Source organism: Kogia breviceps, chromosome 15, assembly GCF_026419965.1.
Source record: "Kogia breviceps isolate mKogBre1 chromosome 15, mKogBre1 haplotype 1, whole genome shotgun sequence".
Classification (NCBI taxonomy): Eukaryota; Metazoa; Chordata; class Mammalia; order Artiodactyla; family Physeteridae; genus Kogia; species Kogia breviceps.
In genome coordinates this window covers 50454574-50475999 of record NC_081324.1, presented here as the reverse complement: position 1 = coordinate 50475999, position 21426 = coordinate 50454574, and the positions used below count along the sequence as shown (strand labels likewise).

At 45.8% G+C, this 21426-nt stretch overlaps 1 protein-coding gene across 2 annotated transcripts in view; it reads left to right on the top strand.

Annotated features, from left to right (window-relative positions):
• LAMA3 (laminin subunit alpha 3) overlaps positions 1-20763 on the top strand; it is a 239848-nt gene extending 219085 nt beyond the window's left edge. For both annotated transcript variants that reach the window (XM_059040920.2, XM_067015192.1), the window contains 11 exons: positions 350-489; positions 1723-1854; positions 2676-2829; positions 6932-7101; positions 11064-11247; positions 13475-13615; positions 15792-15951; positions 16067-16197; positions 17981-18074; positions 19322-19441; positions 20171-20763. In XM_059040920.2, the coding sequence (XP_058896903.1) occupies positions 350-489; positions 1723-1854; positions 2676-2829; positions 6932-7101; positions 11064-11247; positions 13475-13615; positions 15792-15951; positions 16067-16197; positions 17981-18074; positions 19322-19441; positions 20171-20316 (1572 nt within the window). In that variant the 3' untranslated portion in view covers positions 20317-20763. The remainder of the gene's footprint in view (positions 1-349; positions 490-1722; positions 1855-2675; positions 2830-6931; positions 7102-11063; positions 11248-13474; positions 13616-15791; positions 15952-16066; positions 16198-17980; positions 18075-19321; positions 19442-20170) is intronic.
• Positions 20764-21426: the final 663 nt, after the last annotated feature.

Below are 21426 nucleotides of genomic sequence, written 5' to 3'. Positions count from 1 at the left end.
AAGTCAAAACATTGGGGTCAAAACATCCTGTGTACCTAGTTTTTATTTATTTATTTATTTTTTTGGTGGTACGCGGGCCTCTCACTGTTGTGGCCTCTCCCGTTGCGGAGCGCAGGCTCCGGACGCACAGGCTCAGCGGCCATGGCTCACGGGCCCAGCCGCTCCGCGGCATGTGGGATCTTCCCGGACCGGGGCATGAACCCGTATCCCCTGCATCGGCAGGCGGATTCTCAACCACTGCGCCACCAGGGAAGCCCCCTAGTTTTGATCATATATTCAGTATTAATACATTCATAATCATTAAATGCAGATGGATTGCACTGATGGGTATGTTCTGTGATGATTTCAGGCAAGCAGCCTACAAGTCACCCTGGAAGATGGCCACATTGAACTGAGCCCCAGGGACAGCAGCAGCCCAATTTTCACATCTCCGCAGACGTACATGGATGGTTTACTGCATTACGTGTCTGTAATAAGCGACAACTCTGGGTGAGTGGAATGGCTCTTCTGCCAGAGCGCTAAAAATTTTACTTTATTTCGTTTAATGGAATCTTCTAGTATCTTTTCTGAGCAATATTTGTTCTTAGCATTGACACTATTTTACTAGTAAATCTTGGCCTTCTTCCTAGTTTTATATCAATTTTCTCATTTAAAAAATCAACAGTTGGATGGATAAGTAAATTGGTACATTCAAAATGGGAGAATGAAATGGGAGAATGAGAATGAAAGATCTACAATTGTGCACGACGACACAGATGAACCTTGCACTAAAGGCTGAGTGAAACAGGTCACACGTGAAAGAGTTTGTCTCCCATGATTTCATTTATACAAAATTCAGAAGCAAGCAAAATCAATCTATTCTATCAGAATTCAGGATAGTGGTTACTCTTGGAGGGGGAGGAAGTCTAGAGATGAAAGGGAGCCCAGGCGGGGTGCCTGGGGTGCTGGCTGGTTCTGCTTCTGGCTATGTTGGTGTTTTCACATTTCAAAGATTCATTGAGCTGTGCACTTAAGACGTGCGCTTTCTGTACGCTATACAGGCACACCTCGGAGATATCTGCAGGTTTGGTTCCAGAGCACCACAATAAAGCAAATGTCACAATAAAGCAAGCCACACAAAATTTTTGGTTTCCCAGTGCATATGAAAGTGTATTTACACTGTACTGTAGTCTATTAAGTGTGCAGTAGCATCATGTCTTAAAAAATCCCCGATGTACATAAAAATACTTTGTTGCTAAAAAATAAAAATACTTTAAAATTACTTAAAAATACTTTGTTGCTAAAAAGTGCTAACCATCATTTGAGCCTTCAGGGAGTTGTGATCTTTTTGCTGGTGAAGGGTTTGAAATATTGTGCAAATTACCAAAATGTGACACCAAGACACGGAGTGAGCAAATGCTATTGGAAAAATGGCGTCAATAGACTTGCTTGAGGCAGGGTTGCCACAGACGTTCAGTTTGTAAGAAACTGCAATATCTGCGAAGCGTACTTTTAAAATGAAGTGCGATAAAACAAGGTATGCCTGTAGCGTACTTTAATTAAAATGTTATGTGCAAAAAGAAACACGTGAACAAAATTTAAATGCTCTTGAAAAATAGTTTAGTGAGTTATTTCAGATAAAAGATTTTGAGTCTGAATCAAAGACACCCAGTTGCCCACCTGGCGAGAATCGTTTTCCCCAGCTGTCCTCACTCCTGTTTTGTTTTCCTCCTCTTTTTTTAGGCTCCGGCTCCTCATTGATGACCAGCCTCTGAAAAATAACCAAAGGCTGCTAGGCTTTTCAAATTCCCAGCAATCCCTGCGTCTGGGCGGGAGTAATTTTGAGGGCTGCATCAGCAACGTTTTCATCCAGAGGTGGGTGCCGTTTTTCTGTGCGTGCCCAGCTGATGAGAATGGCCTGCGACCAGGGGACTTGTCATGGCGGGCTGCACGCCGCTCTCATCCTGCTGACTTTCAAGATGCCCTCTTTGGCACGATACACACATTAAAAGCAAACTAACTGAAAGCTTCTGGGCTCATCCTACCTTCGTAGGAGCAGCCTTGGAACACAGCCTTGGAAAAGGTTTAATTAAATTTAATTTCAGATTATGTCCTATTTAGATAAGAGCAAAACTCTCCCCTAGGCAGAAGGAGAGCCCAGGACTGGTCATGCACCTTAGGCAGCCTGTTAGGAGCTTGTGAGCTGCCATCAGGGCTCAGCGATAATCATCAGATAAAGCAGATTTACCCGTGAGATTTTCCTACTGAAATGCAGTGAGATAAATCTTTCCACAAACTCACTTCTGAGGTTTCCTCTTGTTCACCGTCATTCTAGGTCATCCAGTGTCTGTGTTTGTCCCCTCTGCATATTTCATTTTCATATTTCTATGTGGCTCCCACTCCAAAGAACTATAATATTCTGGCTTTGCTGCAACACTGGCTGCTCAAGGCAATAAAAGCTTCCCAAGGCCTCCTGCTGGCGAGGCATGGTGCTGGATATTTAAGGGAAGGCAGAGGTGGGTATGGCACATTCTCATCCTCTATGAGCCTAGTGTTTCCTCTAGATATCCTGTACGGGGAGGAGATGAAAGTTTACCCAGAAATCAGGACAGTAAGAATGTGTAGTTTTGAAACAAATCCTCCCCGCTGGTGCGTCTTCCTTGATATGTCAGCGTTCGATTCTGCCCTCATTCCAGATTATCAGAGAGTCCCGAAGTCCTAGATTTGGCCAGTAGATCCACCAAGAGAGATGTGTCCCTGGGAGGCTGCAGTTTAAACGAATCACCTTTTCTAATGTTGCTTAAAGGGTCTACAAGGTTTAACAAAGGCAAGACTTTCAATATCCACCAGGTGAGTATCAAAAAACCTTACCCTGGGTTTTGCTTCTTTCCAGATGATTCTCATAAGAGACTCCTGCCTCACCGGAGATGTTGGGGAGGAGGAGGGAGGGGAGGGAGGGAGGGATGTAGGTCACCTGATCAGGTGGTGGCCAGTGCCTCCAGGAATAATGGGTCATCAACAGTTGGATTACACCAAAAGGTCAACGTGGTTTTTGTCTTAGCTTTTATTTTGTATCTTGAACGTTTGACAATTTTTGCAGTCATAGAACAAATAGAACCTTGACTGTGGCTTCTCAATGTCTGCAGCTGATGTCTTGCTCTTTTGACACTTCTGCTGTGTCTCCAGCAAGTACAATGATTGTCTCTAGGATACAGGGCTCATGACCCTTCTCCTGCCCAAAGACACTCCTCTGCCTGCATCCTATGACAAGATATACACATGCCCCCAGGCCTTGCCAAGACCAGTGTGGCTTGACCTTGACTGTACATTAGAGACACCTGGGGAGCTTTTAAAATCCCAATGCTTGGGTTGCATTCCACTCAATTAAGTCAGATGCTCTTGGGGTAGGTCCATGCCGCAGGAGTTTGTAAAGCTCCCGGGTGATTCTAGTGTGTAGAACTCAGAGAGGCTGAAAGGAAATGAAATTCCTTGTTTGGAGGAGCGGAAGCTTTGTCATACATTGAACACAGGGTTAGAACTTAAAAAATTCCTTGCTGTGCCTGAGGTCTACAATGTGACCTCCCCATATCTGAGGTTACAATTAATATGATTAATGGATAACACTGAATACCTCCAATGTGCCAGGTGCTACGCTGAGCTCTTTAAGTGGATTTTCTTCCTAAATCCACACATAACCATATGGGAGAAGTACTATTACCAGCCACATCTCACAGAAAAGTATGCTGTGGCTTAGAAAGATGAGCAGTTTGCCCAGGCTCCCACAGATGGAAGGCAGAGTTGGAATTCAAACCCAGGCAGCCATGACCCCAAAGCCCAGGCCCTCTCAAGAGCAATGCACTTGCATTCAACCCACTTTTCACTTAACATCAATCACGTGCTGCTTGTCTGCCAATATTTCTCCTGCTGCACAGTGATTTGGGGAGATGAAGAGGTAGTACATAAAAAGAAATGTTTTATGCTATTAAGAAGAAATATATTTCAAAAGTCCCAAAGGGTTGTCATTTTACTCTTAGGAAAAGAACACCTTTAGACCTGCCCCCTCAGAAATGAAGTCCTAGATTCATTTTCTTCCCTGTAAGGCTGAGAGTTACTGGGAGATTAAATGAGCACAGTGATGGTGGAGATGGAGCGAAGGAATGGATTCAAAGCTATATAGAAGATGGAATGTACCAGACTCATATAATAATTGAAGGTGGGCGGCAAGGGAGAGGTGGAAGTTAATATAATTCTGAGGCATCTGGATGGATGGAGAAGCCAGTTATGAAGAGATGAAAAGGACAAGCCTTTGGAGGGAACGAGAATGAGTGGAGTTTGTGGTATATTGAGTGGCAGGTGCCTCAACCAGGTGGAAAGCTGGTGGGAGACTGTCGGGTGTCTCTGGGGGCCTCAGCAGAGAGAGTGGGACTGGGGCTATTGATGTGGGAGCCCCAGTGAACACACTGTATTTAATGTTCCCCCTGTTCCGTGCAAGCCCCCGGATTAGGTGGAATAAGACATTAATTCTGCCTCCAGAAGCCCAATAACAGAGACAAGGCAACCAAGCTTTGTGGTTAAGTACTGGATTTTGGTGTCAGACTTCCTGGCTTTATCACTTACTACGTGTGTGATCTTGAATGATTATCTAACCTCCCTGTGGGTCTATTTCCTGCAGCGTAAATGAGGATATAGAACAGTAATATCTCACGGTGTCGTGAGGGTTCAATGAGGTAATAAATATAAAATGCGTGGCACATGGTAGGCGTGCAATAACTATTAGCTGTTATCAATATTATACACACTAATAACCTAAGTGAAAGGGACAAAACGTGCTACAGGAGGGGTACGCCAGGTATTTTCCTGCTACAGAGATCGGGGTGGGGTTCCTCCGGAGGTGGTGATACATAGGTCTGGAGCATGGGTTGAGTTTAGATGAGTGAATGTTGTTGCTACGTGAGCAGAAGCCCAAAGCTGGGAGGCAGGGTGTGGTGGAACTCGCAGGTATAGATGCTTTGCATGCATTCTCTCTGATCTTCACAAGCCTGCACTCTCTCGCTTTCAGTTCCCACCACACCCCTATGAGAGCAGAATAGAATGCCAACTTTACATGCCAGGAAATTGAGTCTCAGAGGGGTTAAAAGAAAAATTTGCCCAAGAGCACCCAGTAAGTAAACTGTAGAGTGAGAATTGAAACTCAGGCCTACAGAATCCCAAAGAACGTGCTCTGCATAGTCACGTGCTCAGGGGGAGGTAAACTCAGAGTCCCATGCTGCAGCCGGATCAGACAAGCCTCAGATGGCCTGATGTCATTTTGACATTTTTTTCTGTAGTCAGTGTGAAGCCATTGAAAGGAGTGCTTTAAGCCATGTTTAAAGACTCATAAACTGGCAGCAGCCTATGGAATGGTTTGGCCTAGGAAAGTTCTACGGACGTGGCGTCAAACTGGCAAAGTACTGGAATGGTCCAGGCAAGACAGTCAGCAGCCTGACTTTTGGGTAGAGGGACTGGGAGTGAAAGGGAAGGAGTGGAAACAAAATATGTCCCGGGGATGAACAGTAGGACATGGAAACAGAGCACGTGCCAGAGGCCAGGTAGGAGGGTGCCCATGGTGACCAAGGTGTGAGGCCTGGGTGCCTTGAAGGATGATGCTGCCATTAAGAGAATTAAGGAAAAGTGGGCACCAAGAGTGTCTATGAAAACTGTTCATCTTGATGTTACTGCTGCTGACACACAAGAATCTTTCAAGGAGGGAGTGCGCCCCACTGGTGGGAGCCCCTGGCAGAAAGCTCCTGGAGGATCCAGGTCTGGCTGTGATTTTAAACAACTCACTTAACTTTCTGGTGATGGAACAGCTCCACTCAGCAGATAACTGGTATTAAGTCTGCATCCCAAGCACCCTATCCAGGAATCTGGTCAGGTTGGAAAACCTGATCCTGAAGGAATCTGAATCTGTTAGGAAGACTTCAGCTGCTAGGGCTTAACCCTCTGTGGGGATCTATAGTGTCACGTTAAGGCACAGCTTGAGGATGAGTGTGCTGCAGGCCTGGCCCGCGGGACTGGGCTCTGCTTCCCCACCGCCATCCTGGCTCCATCCCGCACAGTTCGGGGCTACGGACAGGGCGTTCCCTCACCAGAAGCACAGATCTGTGGCTTTCTCTCTCCTCTGGAAGGAAACATTTCTCAGAGGCCCCACCCCCTGACCACCTCTTAAGGCTCATTGGCCAGGAGGGTGTCCCATGCTCGTTCCTGAACCAATCCCCAGCAGGGAGGATACCCGTCACTGGCTTCCATGAATGGAGAGCCCCACTGAGCCCTGAGCCCCATGGGAGGGACCGTAGACCCCTCATCAAAATCTGGGCTTTGCAGCAGAGAAAAGAGGGGGAAGGGCTGGAGAGTCTCAATTCCTTCCAACAACTTTTCTAGTTTCGTTTGATGTTTATTATGCTTGTTTTTCTACATTAAAACTCATTCCTGTTAAAAAGTTCAAAGTATCATCCAGGTCAGGACAGACTTCTGTGTGGGGGTCAACTCCGAGGAAAGTGGGGACAGGCTGTGGTCCCCTCCTGTTCTCTGGGTTCTTTCACAGCCCTGCTGCTAAAGCCCAAGTGAATGGCCTGGAGGGGAGCTGGCAGACTGGCGGCTCCAGGTCCACTGGCTGGCTGTGTGGGCCTCAGTGCTGCTGGCCATCTGCTGGCCCTCTTGAGGGATACTGTGGTTCTTCCAAAACTCCGTGGAGGAGAGGTGCTCTGGGTGGATATCCACTGGTCCCACGTATAGCAGACCTGTGTAGGATGGGAATAACATGCATCCTCCCCAAGCATGAATTCATCTCTATTGAATTCAGCTCTTAGGATCAAAAGTCAAAACTGAGCAAGGCACTTAGCAAGATAGGCATTTTCCACCTCTTGCCCCTGATAATCAGCTGTCCTGAATTTTTTGTTTCTCTCCCACACAGCCATCGTGTGACATGCCAGCCACCTCCCCAAGGAGCTTGAAGGTGAGGGGAGATGCCCAGTCTTGCCCACCACTTCCAGAGGCCCAGGCCAGCCACGGAGTCCTCAGGTTTGGGGACAGTCCCACCAGCCACTTGCTATTCATGCTTCCCCAGGAGTTGCTGAAACCCAGGTATTATTTCATTTTCCTGCCCCAAGCCAACTCAGAATCTGATTCTACCCTAGGGCAGGCGAGCCGGCACGACAGCAGGCACCTGTCACCAATGAAGGGGGCACTACCACGTTTGCAAAAAGAAGTGCTGGCCTACCTGAGACACAGAGCCTGGTGGCCCGAGCCTGCTTCCTCCCCACAACTGGGAGGCACACGTGACGCGTGCTGCTCAGAGGCTGAAACAATCAGCTCAGCTCTGGTTTAGAATTGATGATGTTCTAAAAATAAGGCTGATATTTCTTTTTTAAAGGTGCTATTTATTTCTATGATAAATCATCTTTCTTCTCCTACATTCTACAGTTAGAGGAAAATCATTCTTTTTGGAAGACTCGGTGCCAGATCCATCATTTTTAGAGAATACATTTGGATTTTTTGTGCTAACAAGTTGCATCTCTTTTGGGGAAGAGGGGAATGAGCAGAGATATTAATTCTGTCAGACAAAAAAAGTAGGAAAACAAGGCTTGTCATTTTCTTGTGATTCAAAGGAGACATAAATAAAAAGATGCCCAAAATTCCTTTACGACTTCTCTACAGAGACAGAATGGCCCAGGGGTCCAAAAGACCTGGCTGTAAGACCTTGGCTTTCAATCCACCCACTCAGCCACTTGCTGGCTGCGTGACCTCAGGCCACAGGCCAGTTCAGGTCCTGGGGATGCAGAGGTCAAGATGGGATCAGATGTGCCAGGGAGTTATATTATTCCTGTGCAGAATAAAAGGGGGAGAGCAGGAGCTGGCAAGGAGAGCCTTCAGCTGAGACACAGGCCTGAGGCCTGTGAAAGGAGAGGGGAAGGCAGGCGTGTGTGGGACGAGCCTCAGACAGCAGGGAAGCTGCAAGGGAGTCAGGCAGGCCGGTGGGCATCACAAGCAAAGATCACCCCGTAGAAGAGTCCAGTGTTGGGCGCGATGGCCCGGCTCTAGTTCCGCCGCTGAGCTCGGTGCTTGGCTGGGGGTCACCTGCGTGCCACTGCGGTTCTGAGAGCGTGGCAGCTGCGGGCTGCCAGGCCGCCATGCCCCCGCAGCAGGGTCTCCTGAAGGGAAATCTGAGTGACAGCTCCACGGCCACCGCAGGCTGCTGTTCAACTCTTCTAAGCCTCAGCTTCCTCTCCATAAACGTGGCATAATTATGCCTGTCTCACATGTTTTTGCAAATTGCTACACCTCTTCGAACCTCAATTTTCTCATCAGTTAAGTGGGGTTGATAATGTTTCCCTTGCAGGGAGGAGAGGTCATTGCTTGCCATGAGCTGGCCCTTGGAGGTGCACTCAGTAAGCAAGTGCGTGATTCACAGGCAGGTGTGAAGGCCAGAAAGGGGAGGGGCCGAGTTCTAAAGGAGACCCTTGGCCAGCTGCTGGCATCTCCAGTAGACCCATGGAAATTCTGGGGATCCCTGATTTGCCAAAACTGTGCTAGTCGGAGACAGACAGATGGCAGAAGCAGTGACCCTCTCAGCCCCTCCCGGGGCTGTTCCACTCCGCATCACCGCTCTGTTGGTCAAGCTGACCATAATGACAACAGTCTCCCTGCTGATGCTGCCCACGCTGTCCTCTTCCCGGCCTCCCCACCCTCCGGCCCTCCTGCCTCTGCCCTCCCCCTCCCTCCGCGGCCCCTTTCTTACGTCTTCTCTCTCAGCACGTTCACTGTGGTGAGTTATCTGGCTTCTTCTGATGATTCGACCCCAGCATCTTCCTGTCCAACCCTGAATTATATATAATAAATGGAAAAAGTAACATTCTTAAAGGAAAGCAGGAAAAAAATAATCCTCAGTAAATATAATTTTAAAATTATTTTAGTCCCCAGTATTGTAGCAATCAGAGCATATTTTCAGGATGTTGCAAGGTTTGGACTATTCTATTATTCTCGTTCTGGTTTCTATTCTAGGAACTTTTGGCCTCTCCTGTAAAACCCTGTACCACGATTTTAACCTCTTGGTGAATGTATAAAAATGCTACTTTGCTCTCTGCCTTTCCTTCCAATCCTCCAGCAATAAAGACTCCTAGCTACAGTGTCATATGCCAGGATTTGAAGCTACTGATGTCATTTTGGGGTGTTAGTTAGTCTTTTCTGAAAGAAAATTGCTTTAAGAAATAATTCTGGAAAGCAAATGTCAAGTCTAATAACCAAGCCCACATATGTAAAGTACTTTCATTCTGTAGCCAGTTCTACTATCCTTCTTAAATTGGCTAACCCTTGTTCTCCAAACCTCCGCACTAATACACAGCTACGTCAAGAGAAATACTGAGCCGTGTCACCATCGGGTTGCTTTAATTTCACAAATATAGATTTCTTTTGCATTTTGAAGAACTATACCCTCAAGGAAACTTGCAGATCTGAAGAATGAAAGTGCATGTCCGTGTTTACTCAGCCTCACAATATTAAAAGGCAAAGAGATGTAACAGTGTAATTATTTCTTCCACTTCCTGATTCTGCCTCCGCATTTTCCATTTGCCATTTAATTCAATTCAATAATTATTTCTGGAGGGCCTCCTGAGTATCATGCACTGGGGATACAGCTTTAAGCAGGATAGGCCCCGTTCCTGCCCTCTGTCTGGTGTGCACTTGGACACAAACCACAAGGAATGGGTGATGACAGCCTTCTTTTTTTTTTTTTTCTCTTTTTTTGGCTGTGCCACGTGGCATGCGGAAACTTAGTTCCCCAACCAGGGATGGAGCCCATGCCCCCTGCAGTGGTAGCGCAGAGTTGTAACCATTGGACCACCAGGGAAGTCCCTGATGATAACCTATTGACACCCCTATCTCCCATTACCTTTTCCCAGTACACTTTTAGGCACCCGCTCAAGGCACCTACACACCACAAACCACTCAAAGAATGAACCATCCATCGCTGTGTTCCCCTAGCCACCATGGTGCCTTGTACATACGACCCACTCATTAAATATTTGTTGAATGAACGAATAAATGGATGGATGGATGGACGGATGTGAGTTTGCATAGAAAGTAAAGCTTGCTTAGCCCCACGTACCTATGATATGTAACCATCATGCAAAGGAATATTAACTTTCACTCTGCTTTTACTGCATGATGCTTGCTTAATTCCTGTTCCACCATAGATGAGGTATTAAGGTCCGAGAAACGTAAGGGTAGGTGGGAGAAGGTGGATCTGGACTTGTGTGTCACTGTGTTAAATATGTCTTACGGGAAGAAAATGCTTACCTGATGCTTAAGTCAAACGCTTGTTATTCAAGTTGTCCCCTGACTTCTCCTCACAACTTTCCTCTCCCTGCATGTATACAAAGTAGAAAGTATATTTACTGGATTTAACAATCAAGGCTGCTCGGTGAAATAAGCCAGTTGCAAAAAAGACAAATACGGTGTGATTCCACTTCCATGAAGCACCTAGAATAGTCAAATTGATAGAGACAGAAAGCAGAATGGTGGTTACCAGGTGCTGTGGGGAGGAGAGAATGCAGAGTTGTTGTTTAATGTGTAGAGAGTTTCAGTTTTGCAAGATGAAAAGAGTTCCGGAGATTGGCTGCACAACAGTGTGAAGGTACTTAACACTACTGAACTGTACTCTTAAAAATGGTTAAGATGGTAAACTTTATGTTTGGTATATTTTACCATAATTTTCTAAAATGTAGATTTTTTTAAAAAGTAAGGCATCGTCCTTCTTGCCATGTGCTGGGACTTAACGCCGCCAGCTGAGTTTGTCATAAAACTTCCTCTTACTTCCCAATATGGTAAGGACATTATACAACAAAACTTTTAGCAGCTGAAATACAATGGCTTTTAAGAATCCCCAAAGAAGACAGGTCGTTTAATCAAGAAGTGCCTTAATTTATTCATTGAAATAATGAGGTTGTAGGGTTTTGTTCCTCCCTGTCTCTCCCAGCTTTGGAGATTGGTAGAAACACTAAAAACCTCTTTATTTTCCTTCTTCGCCTTTTGCTTTCTTCTCCCCACAGGTCACAGTTTGCCATGGACTTGCAGACAACGGCGTCCAGAGGGCTCGTGTTTTACACAGGCACTAAGAACTCCTTTATGGCTCTTTATCTTTCGAAAGGACGTCTGGTCTTTGCACTGGGGGCAGGAGGGAAACAACTGAAGCTCAAAAGCAAAGAGAAGTGCAGTGACGGGAAGTGGCACACGGTAAGAGCTGGGGCTGCCCTAGAACCTCCACTGGCCAAGTTCACTGCCGAGTAGCTGAAGACTGGAGTCTCAGCGTTCTTCCCGGCAAGAGGGCACAGGCACTGGGAGAGCTCATGTGGTCAGAGGCACTGAGCGCCCCAGCACCTCAGCTCCAGAGACTCCTGCACGTGCCACATGTGGATGTCATCCTAAATGCCAAGACGGGCTTTCTTCCTTGCTTCTTTCCCGCCACCCCCCAACCCCCCATGCACCTCCCTGGGCTACACCACTCCCCTTACCTATTCCCACCCTTTGCTCCCTGTACCATTTCTCTCCTTCAGGACACTTTCCAGTCTCCAGGCCCTCTGTGAGTCTGGAATGCCTTCTCTGTAGCCCAGGTGTAAGCACCCACATCCCTAGCATCTCAGCTCTTGCCTGAAGGCATCCCAGGGTTAAAGAAATACAGTTTAAGGCAAGAAGGGACCTATGTTTGTTTGTTTTTTTTTTTTCTGACGAGGGAATTGGAACTCAGAAAACTTAAGTGACTTGACAAGTTACATTCACTCAGTCATTCAACAAATATGTAATAAGCTGCCATCCTGGAGCACATAAACAAAAAAAATCCCCAGTATAATGTCAGCTCCTGCTTTGAGAAAACACTAAAAAGCAAGGTAAGGTAGTGGCCGAGTAGGGAGGCTGTTTCAAATAGGGCAGTAAAAGAAGGTCTCCTCCAAGAGATGACAGTCATATAAAGTTATAGGAAGGATTGTCCAGGCAGAAGGAACAGCAAGTACAAGGACCCTAAGTTAGGAATTAGCTGAATGAACAGAACAGAAAGGATAAGAAGTGGGATTCAAGAGTGAGGCAGGAAGCTTCCCTGGTGGCGCAGTGATTAAGAATCCGCCCGCCATTGCAGGGGACACGGGTTCGAGCCCCGCTCCAGGAAGATCCCACATGCTGCAGAGCAACTAAGCCCATGTGCCACAACTACAGAGCCTGTGCTCTAGAGCCCGTGAGCCACAACTACTGAAGCTCATATGCCTAGAGCCCATGCTCTGCAACGAGAAGCCACCTCAATGAGAAGCCAGCACACCACAATGAAGAGTAGCCCCCGCTCACCACAACTAGAGAAAGCCTGTGCACAGCAATGAAGACCCAACGCAGCCAAAAATAAATAAATCTATTAAAAAAAAAAAAAAAAAAAGAGTGAGGCAGGCCCAGGTCATTTAAGCATTGAAGGCCAAGGTGAGGATTTGGGATTTTATTCTGAGTCTCTCTGAAGCTTTTAGAGAGTCTAATACTAAAAAAGGAGCGTTACACAAACAGATTGATATTTTCAAAACCCTCTTTAGCTAAAGGGTCTAAAAGGGAGTAAAAATAGAAGTAAGTAGACCAGATGGATGCTATTGCCTTTGGTTCAAGAGGCTGAGGTAGAGGGGGAGAGAGTAGACCACCCAGGATGTGTTCTAAAGGCAGAGCCAAGAGGGTTGGCTGATGGAAAGAGAGGAGTCAACATCAAGTCCTGTGATTTTGGACCAGTGATTGGGTCAATAGTGGGACCTTTGCTGAGAGGGAGAAGATGGGCAGGAGGTGGGTGTCGCTAGGCAAGAGTGGGAACTCTGTTGTCAACATACTGCGGTTGAGCTGCCTAGCAGACATTCAAGCCCAGGTGTCAGTAGATAGTAGAGGCCAGAGGTCACAGCTGGGCATCTACACTGGGGAGTCATTAGTGAATTCTCTCGTAACCATGAGGTGGCAGAGTCCACACCAGAGCCCAGGGATCTTGACTTTTAGCAAAGAGTTTAAAGCACTTGATCCTCTTGTTGGAAGAGGAGTAGCCATTGGCCACTTGCTCCAGGACCCCTGCTCAGAGGAGCATGTGACTTTCTCCCATCTCAGCTCTGCACACACTCTTCCTTCCTCTCTGTTGCATGGATGTATGTTTATTTATGATCCTTTCGTTATTTCGTTATTTATCTTTTGTATAAGTTTCCAGGCACTTATATATTTTTGTTCACTTTTGAGAAATCTTTTTTTAGTTCATGTTTTAAGCTCACTCTGTTTAATATCTGACATAATCTCACAAAATGATGATGATGATAATACTATGGAGAAAACTCTTTGATTTTTCAAAGCTACTTGAAGGGACAGAAAAACTTTAAAAAAAAATTTCCTGTGACCACTAATAAACTACAATGCCAGTTGTCAAAGGTAAGAATATGATTAACTTATTTCCTTTATCCTTAAGGTGGCATTTGGGCAAGATGGAGAAAGGGGGCGCTTGGTTGTGGATGGTCTGAGGACCCGGGAGGGAAGTTTGCCCGGAAATTCCACTGTCAGCCTCAGAGCACCAGTTTACCTGGGATCGTCTCCATCAGGGAAACCAAAGGTAAATAGTTATGCTTCAGAGCCACAGATAAGAACAAGTCACCCTATAAACTTTATAATTATACCATATATTCAAGGATGTCAAAATCCTTTAAATTATTTTAATAACTGAATCTGTATTTTAATGTTATTTGGTGACTAAAATAAAATTATCTCAAGAACCAAATTTGGGGAAAATCTGGGCTAAGGAGAAAGTCACAAGTCTGTCTGTCCCCAAGAAGGAGGGGTGCGTACCAGGATTTGTCAGGTTCAAAGGCTCCGATGGGACCGTGGCCCCAGGGTGGCGTTCTGTGGGCACCCTCCCCCTGTCTTCTCCACGTGGCCAGAGGGCTCACTGCCCCTGATTACTTGGGGTGGCTGAACCCGCCTGTCACTCTTCTCCCAGATTTGCCTTTTTTGCCCACAAAGTGAAGATGGCCCGTCAACAGCTCCGGCCCAGGAACTGTCCTCCTCCAAATGCGCTGCCAGGCACTGAGCCCCTCCTGCCCCTTCCCACTCCGCTGGTACCCATTCTGGTGTGATGTGTGCTAGCAGCTGGGGGGAAGGGCCGAGACTCAAATCTGGGCCAGAAATGGATGTAATCAAAGCAGGTCACTTCTGCCAGCGTGGATTCTAGGCAGTCAGGCTAACCTGGCCTTGACCTTGGTGTCTCCACAGGGCTCAGCCTGGCCCACTTGAGTTTTGCACTGTGGTTTGGGCCAAAGCCCCAGCAAGTCAAAGTACTGTTTTACTTTGTTGTATATAATAACTTTTATATATGTATCATAAATAATATATAACATAATATAGTATATGTATTATGGTATCTAATACATAGGTAACATATAACATATTAATAATTGCTAAAGAGGATACTCAATGTTTGCTTTTCTGCAACCTCTGTACATTTTGCCCTCTCAGAGAAATCACAGGATGGGGTGGTGATTCAGGGGCACAATCTGGGTGCTCTTTTGACTTGGGTAAATCACACTCAACATCCTAAAATCTGAGACAATCAGTAGCACCCCATTTACAACAACCTTTACAAGCAAGGTCCTATTTGCAATCTTCCTTCAACCTGAGGGTGCAAACCACTGAATACCCTCCTCCATATCCTTTCAAAGGGCAGGCAACATCCAATCAACCAGTGGCTGCCTCCAAATACCAAAACCTGCAGCCAGTCTTTGGTGATCCTGTGTTAGGTTATAGCCTGAAATGGAGAGCCTGAGCGTGGTGTCAGATACAGACTCTTTGTTATACATGATGGCAAATCTGAAGAAACTAACATTTCTTAGGGGCCCCAATCAGTACTTTGTTGTTGACGCTGACACCACATGCATCTATAATACCACCAGATTCCCTTAAAATTATCATGTCTTGCATCCGTTGTGTAGGATTCCAGAGTCCTAAAGGCATTTACTCCAGAAGAGAGTAGAGGGGTTTTATTCAGTGATTTATTAACTTTTTTGAGAATTTCATGAAAGTTATAGCCCCTTTCTCCAGGAAAATACACAGACAGCTGGTATATGATTTCAGGGATCAGAGAACCCCAGAAGCTCATCCCTGAGCCCCAGGTGAGGAGCCCTTGTTTCAGGCCAGCTTTAGGCAGCCATGGGGGCTCCACTGATCCTGCACCCTGTGTCTGATCTTAACCCTGTGGCATTCGTGATTTGTTGATGGTGCATTGGGCCCAACAGTGTAGGGAGCGTTTTTACACTTCATTATTTTAGGAATGTTTTGGCCTCTTTTTTCAGCCAGCCGCCCTGCATTAAGCTATCACATGGGCTCATGAAACCCTAAGAAGTATTTTGTACCTGCAAAGAGACGGTGAGATCTGTGAACAGCAAGGTGGAAATTTCCCCTGTTGCAGCTCTGACTGTGGCCCAGGGTCAAGTCACCCTCTGTATTCTTGTTTCCACACTAGGTAGCCATCTTCACTGCCCCTGCCCCTGCCCTTGGTTTGGTGGCACCTTCAAACTTCGACTATCCACCAAGCACCTGATATCTGGGTTTTTTTGGCACCGTGGAGGGAGCCAAAATGGAGCCAGTCAGGCCCACCTGACTCTTGGAAGCAGGATGGATGAATCCCCCTCCTTCCTCCTTTTTTGGACAACTGCCCCTGCCCTTAACCTTGGCTGCGCATGGATTTCTGGGAGTTGTGGGTAATACAGTTTGCTTTCTCTTCTGCTTGGTTACAGACCCTCCCCCAAAACAGCTTTGTGGGATGCCTGAGGAACTTTCAGTTGGATTTGAAACCCCTGGACACTGCTTCTGCAAGCTTTGGGGTGTCTCCCTGCTTTGATGGCTCTTTGGAAGAAGGCATCTATTTTTCTCAAGAAGGAGGTCATGTCATCCTAGGTAAGGAGCAGTTTGGAAGACTTTATATCTTTATAGCTTTGATTCTGAAGAACTCTTATCCTTTTTTTGGAATTATGATGTTTAAACGATTATTTGTTTATTTTTGTTTTGAAAGCTAACTCCGTGCTTTTGGGTCCGGAATTTAAGCTTGTTTTCAGCATTCGCCCGAGAAGTCTCACTGGAATTCTAATTCACATCGGAAGTCAACCTGGGGAGCACTTATGTGTTTATATGGAGGCAGGAAAGGTGTGTAGCTGTCGGATGAAATGGGAAGGGTGTGTGAATTTATATTAGAACCAGATTCCACTTCTGGAGACCATGGTAGGTGGAGTTATGGTAGAGAGTGGAATCCAATCTTGTATTTAAGAGGCCTGACTTCAGGGCTAACTTACCCCTTCCATAAGTAATTTGGTCATCATGTTTTCTGTTCTTCATCTTTAAAATTGGGCAAATTCAAACAAGCTGGGCTGAATTCCAGCTCCACCACTTAGTTATAGGGCCCTTGGGAAGTTACCCAACCTCTCTAGACTCTATTTCTTTACCTTTAAAATGTGGAGAATGATGCTTATATTTAAGGGCTTTTGTCAAGAGAAGAGAAGCTGCCATATACTCAATAAATGTTCATTTTTCTCACCTCCCCTTCACCCTTGTCACACCTCTACTTTTATTTATAAGGGCAGCACCAGAATTCATGGGGTGGATTTTCTCACCAGCCATCTACACCATGTCACACCCATGCCCATGCCCCATGTCCACTGGGTCAGTTTCAGATTCCCCTTATCCTCTCTACATAGCTCACCAAGCCCTTCTGGTCCCTGTAGCCAAGCTGGCCAGCCTTCCTTTAGCTTTTCATGGCTTCCTTCTTTAGCCATATGCTTTTGCTGTTCCATCTTTCCCATTGCTCACAGGCCTACTCAATATCTTATGTTCACCACCCACTTTTAATCTCTTTCCTTTTCAAAACAATCTCTTTCAAACGAAATCCTTCCAGGAAGCCTCTCTTAGTTAAGGCCTTAAAGCAAAGATTGATAATATAGCATTTTGTTTTACCTTCATCCTTCCAGTTTATTGAATGTGAGGGAAAACTCTCAGAATAAAATACAGTAGTCAAAACTCTTCGACACTTTTTATTTAAGTTACAGCTTTAAGTCTGAGCAGGCCTCTTGCGGGCCTGAGAAGCAAGGAACTACGCTTAACAGTGGTTCAGACAAAGCTGGCTTTTCAGGGGAGGGGTTGGGGAGCATCTTTGGTGAGAGCTTCTGGATAGGAAATAATCCCCCCAAAATGAAATCAAGACCTGATAACCTTCCTAACAGCCATGACACTGTTTAGCTTGAAAATTGCCTGAGAAAAGGCTGCACTGTCAGCTTACATGCAAATTAGATGTAAATTATTTATCAACATGCTTATTTTAGTCCTCTCATTTCATTGACCTTGATTCAGCCCCTGGAGAACCCTGGCCCAGAGTGGGAATGCGGGATTCTGCACAACAGCACATTGAGTGCCTGACCCCTGACACGTGCCCAGTGCAAACTCAGTCAGTTAGCTTGCTGAATTCCTTGGACGAGAACCCTCTTTAAGTCCTACGTTCGTGGAATTATTATAACTGGCTGCCCCTTGCAGCCGGGTGTAGGCCTCAGCCAACGTTTTGGCCTTGCAAATTGTACACGTCCTCCTAAACAGAGCTACTGTCACATGCTAATAACTAAGGAAGATCTTCGATGCTAATCAGTAACCTTTGAGTCGGGCCTGATGGGACCAGGGTAGGGAGTCAGTGGGGAAGGCTCCTTACCTTTGGCAGTAACTTCAGGCCAGGCCCTGGGTTTGCAGCTCGCTTGCCTGGAAAGGGGTGCAGCAGAGGGATTCTTGCAAAGCCTTAGTCCCTCTATGGTCACCTGGTGCAGGAGGGTGTACCCATATTTCAAGTGCTCCTGGGTGGTCAGGGTGCAAGGGCTGGGAAGGGAAGATGGCAGGAAGTGGGTTCCACCTGGCTTTCTGAAGGAAATAGGAAAATGCATGTGTGTTCCAGGTCACGGCCTCTGTGGGCAGTGAGGCAGGTGGGATCCTGACATCGGTCACACCAAAGCAGTCTCTGTGTGACGGACAGTGGCACTCAGTGACAGGTATGACGTCCAGTAGCCTATTGTTCACAGACTGAAACAGTCTCCCTTTCCATCTGGACTCGAACATCCCAAACGCTCCCTCAGTTCATCCATCCATTAGCGTCTGACCAGGGTCAGCCCACCAGGTTAAGGTGCTGGGAACATGTCTATTCTCAACTCCAGACATATTTATATAATTCATGGCTCCAGTTCTCCATAACACACTGAGGTTTTTTGTTTTATTCTGGTGGGGGGAGGAACCCAGCAAACTGATAAGCTATGTTTGTTTTCAAGGTAGCATAACATTGTGATTGAGATTTTGGCTCTGAAGTCAAAGAGAACAGAGGTCAGGTCTCAGTTCCAGCCCTGTGAGACCTTGGGCAAGCTACTTAATTTCTCTTTATCTTCAGTTTTCTCATCTGTACAAGGGAGGTAAAAATAGTGTACACCTCCCAGGGTTGTGACAATTAATGGGATAATGCGTGTGAAGTGCTTAGCAGTGTCCAATATGTACTAAGTGCTCAGTAAATGTTTGCTCTTACTATCGGTAAAGTTCATTGTTGGGTTATTTTTTTCAACAACATTTAATATTAATGCCAACGATTTAGACAAACCACTTGACGGGGAACAGGCATAAACTCTCAAGTTGAATCTGCTATTTTAGGAATAACTTGAGCATACAAGTTTGGAGATATATTAACCTGTATTGGCTAAGATATCTTTTGTTAAAAGTAGCTGCCTCTTGGCTAATTTGAAAGCTAACTGCATTGCAGTTGGTTAAGATTGTTGACGCTGGAGGAGTTTTATTTGGAGGGTCAAAAGCCACTATCTTTGGAGGCCATTTGCAGCAGTCAGTCAGTGTCTTCTTGGAAAGAACCAGAGATCATGTGAAATAAGCACTGGCCTCTGGAGACAGGAAACCAGGACTTGAATCCCAACTCGTTTAATTTATAACCAAGCCATGTTGCCAGGCTCCTCAATGATTGAGGGTCACAGACTCTTATCTGAGAAACGAGAGTGATGATATCTTCCTCACAGATTCATTTTAAGGATTAAATTCTGTAATATATGTGGAAGCACCTAAACAGCGCCCGGTGGGGAGAAATTAGTTGAATTTGTGTTCAGGTTGATGGAATTCCTGCGAGCCGCGCTCCCTCAGGTCCAACAGGAGTGAGTGAGATAGAAGCCAATGATGATGCACGGTGTAGACATTATACAGTGGGCAGGGCTCTCAGGTGATAGAACTGACCTGCTTTCTTTCCCTGCAGTCACCATAAAACAGCACATCCTGCACCTGAAACTGGACGCAGACTATAGTTCCACCGCTGGACAGCACCCCGTCCCCGCTGCCCGCACGCAGGAGCGTCTGCACGTCGGAGGTGTCCCAGGTAACTCCTGTGCTAACTTCTACACCCATGTTGTCCCATGTCAACTCTTAACATCTCCATCTTAGCCCGTGGGTGGGGGCATCACATTTGTTGGGTTATCAGCAGGGCAGCCATTGGCTGGACTGTGTAGACAGTGAGACTCTTTCTCCAGCTTGTGGGAAACCCGACTGCCAGCAACAGAACATTTCCCAGCAGCCCAGGCCACGTGGCTGCTGCTTCTTCTTGTCCCAAGCCTATAATTTATAGGCCTCTCCTAAGAGGCTGCATGAACCTAGAAGCCTGATATCATAAAGAATCAGAAAAGGGCCTGAGAAACTGATCTCTCCCCTCCAGGCACTTAGTTTTGGTGACTGAGCCAGAATGGGGGATCAGGCAGGGTGAGATGGAGTCAAGTTCAAGACTGGAATTTTGCCTGGAAAGAGCCTTGTCAGCCTTCATTGATTTATGTGCCTCCAAATGGGTCTTCCATGACCCATGAAAAGCACTAGAGTTCAGAGTCATTATCTATTGATTTGGGCTGTGGAATCTCCTTCTCTGAAGGATGTGCAGAGTAGCCTTGTGGCTGACCTTTCAGAGCAGGGGGTGTGCTGGGTGCCTGCTTAAAGCAGGAGAGGACTGGGTGGACTGAGAGCCTGGGTCCCTTTAGCGCTAATAAGACCGTTGCTTAACAGAGTGCGTTCACTTGACAGTATGAATGAGCCATCAAATGCCTCTCCTTTCGTCTTTCAGCTAATTTGAAAACCCTGAAGCTTCCTGTGTGGAAATCCTTTTTTGGCTGCCTGAAGAATATTCAAGTCAACCACATTCCTGTCCCTGTCACTGAAGCCTCAGAAGTTCAGGGGACTGTCAGTCTGAATGGCTGTCCTGACCACTAACTCAAACCCATCACAAGGCAGGGAAGTTCACCTCCAGAAGCACTGATTATTACCCAGCTCCCCTCCCTCTCCCCTCTCAAGGTCGTGCTTGACTTAAGACACCATCCCAATGGGTTTATTAGCAAATCTCATTTTTAATTCCAACCACACATACCCAGCATTTTGGCATTCAGTGCTACATATATATTTTACATAAAAATCCCATTTCTTGAAGAGGATGAACAGATCCTTACATGCTTCTGGTAATATCATTTTCCACTAAAAGTTTGATGGCTTTTAAAGAACGTTATTTTCCACTTGTTAAAAAAAATAAATATCTTTCAAAGCACTTTAAAAATACAAAAATTTTATATGTATTAAGATGTTATAATTTATGGGGTTAAATAAATGCAGTGTACTCTTCAAATTATGATGTTTTATTAACATAAAACGATTGGCTTGCTGGTCATTTTTAATTGTATTAATTCTTCAGCACCTGTTTAATGTGCTACGTACAATGCAGTTTTCTACAAATAATTACCAAGCACATGCTGATGAGGTACTGTGTGTGCTCAGTGTTGGATCTACAGTCAAGGAATATGCAATCCAAATGGGGAGACACATACTATTCATAAAATAGTAAGTAACTGAATAAATGAACCTGTAACTCCACTTGGCTTCCCACGTACAGTCTGCTACCAACCAAGTCTAGATTATGATTATCAATTCGTTGAGGGCAAAAACTGTCTAGTAGAGGAGATGACATGGATGTACTGTATATACTATAATTAAAGCTTTGCATGAGAAGCTAACAGATGTCAATGGGGAGTAGGAATCTAGTTTTATCTACAAAATAATGAACCATGTACTAGACCAATATTATTACCCAGCACCACTCTCACTAGCAAAGAAGGCTATACAAGCACTTCTGTATCTCCTACATAGTATTTGCTCATCAGGATTAAAACAATTCTAAAATTTGGATATAGTAATCCTATGTGATATCCTTACAGCTACCTGCCCTCCACCTCTGAAACTGAGGCATGTTCCCTTCAAGCCAGTGCTCTTTTATGACCCTCACACTGCAGTCCCGTGGGCATGCTTTCTACCTGCCATACCTATGCAAACATG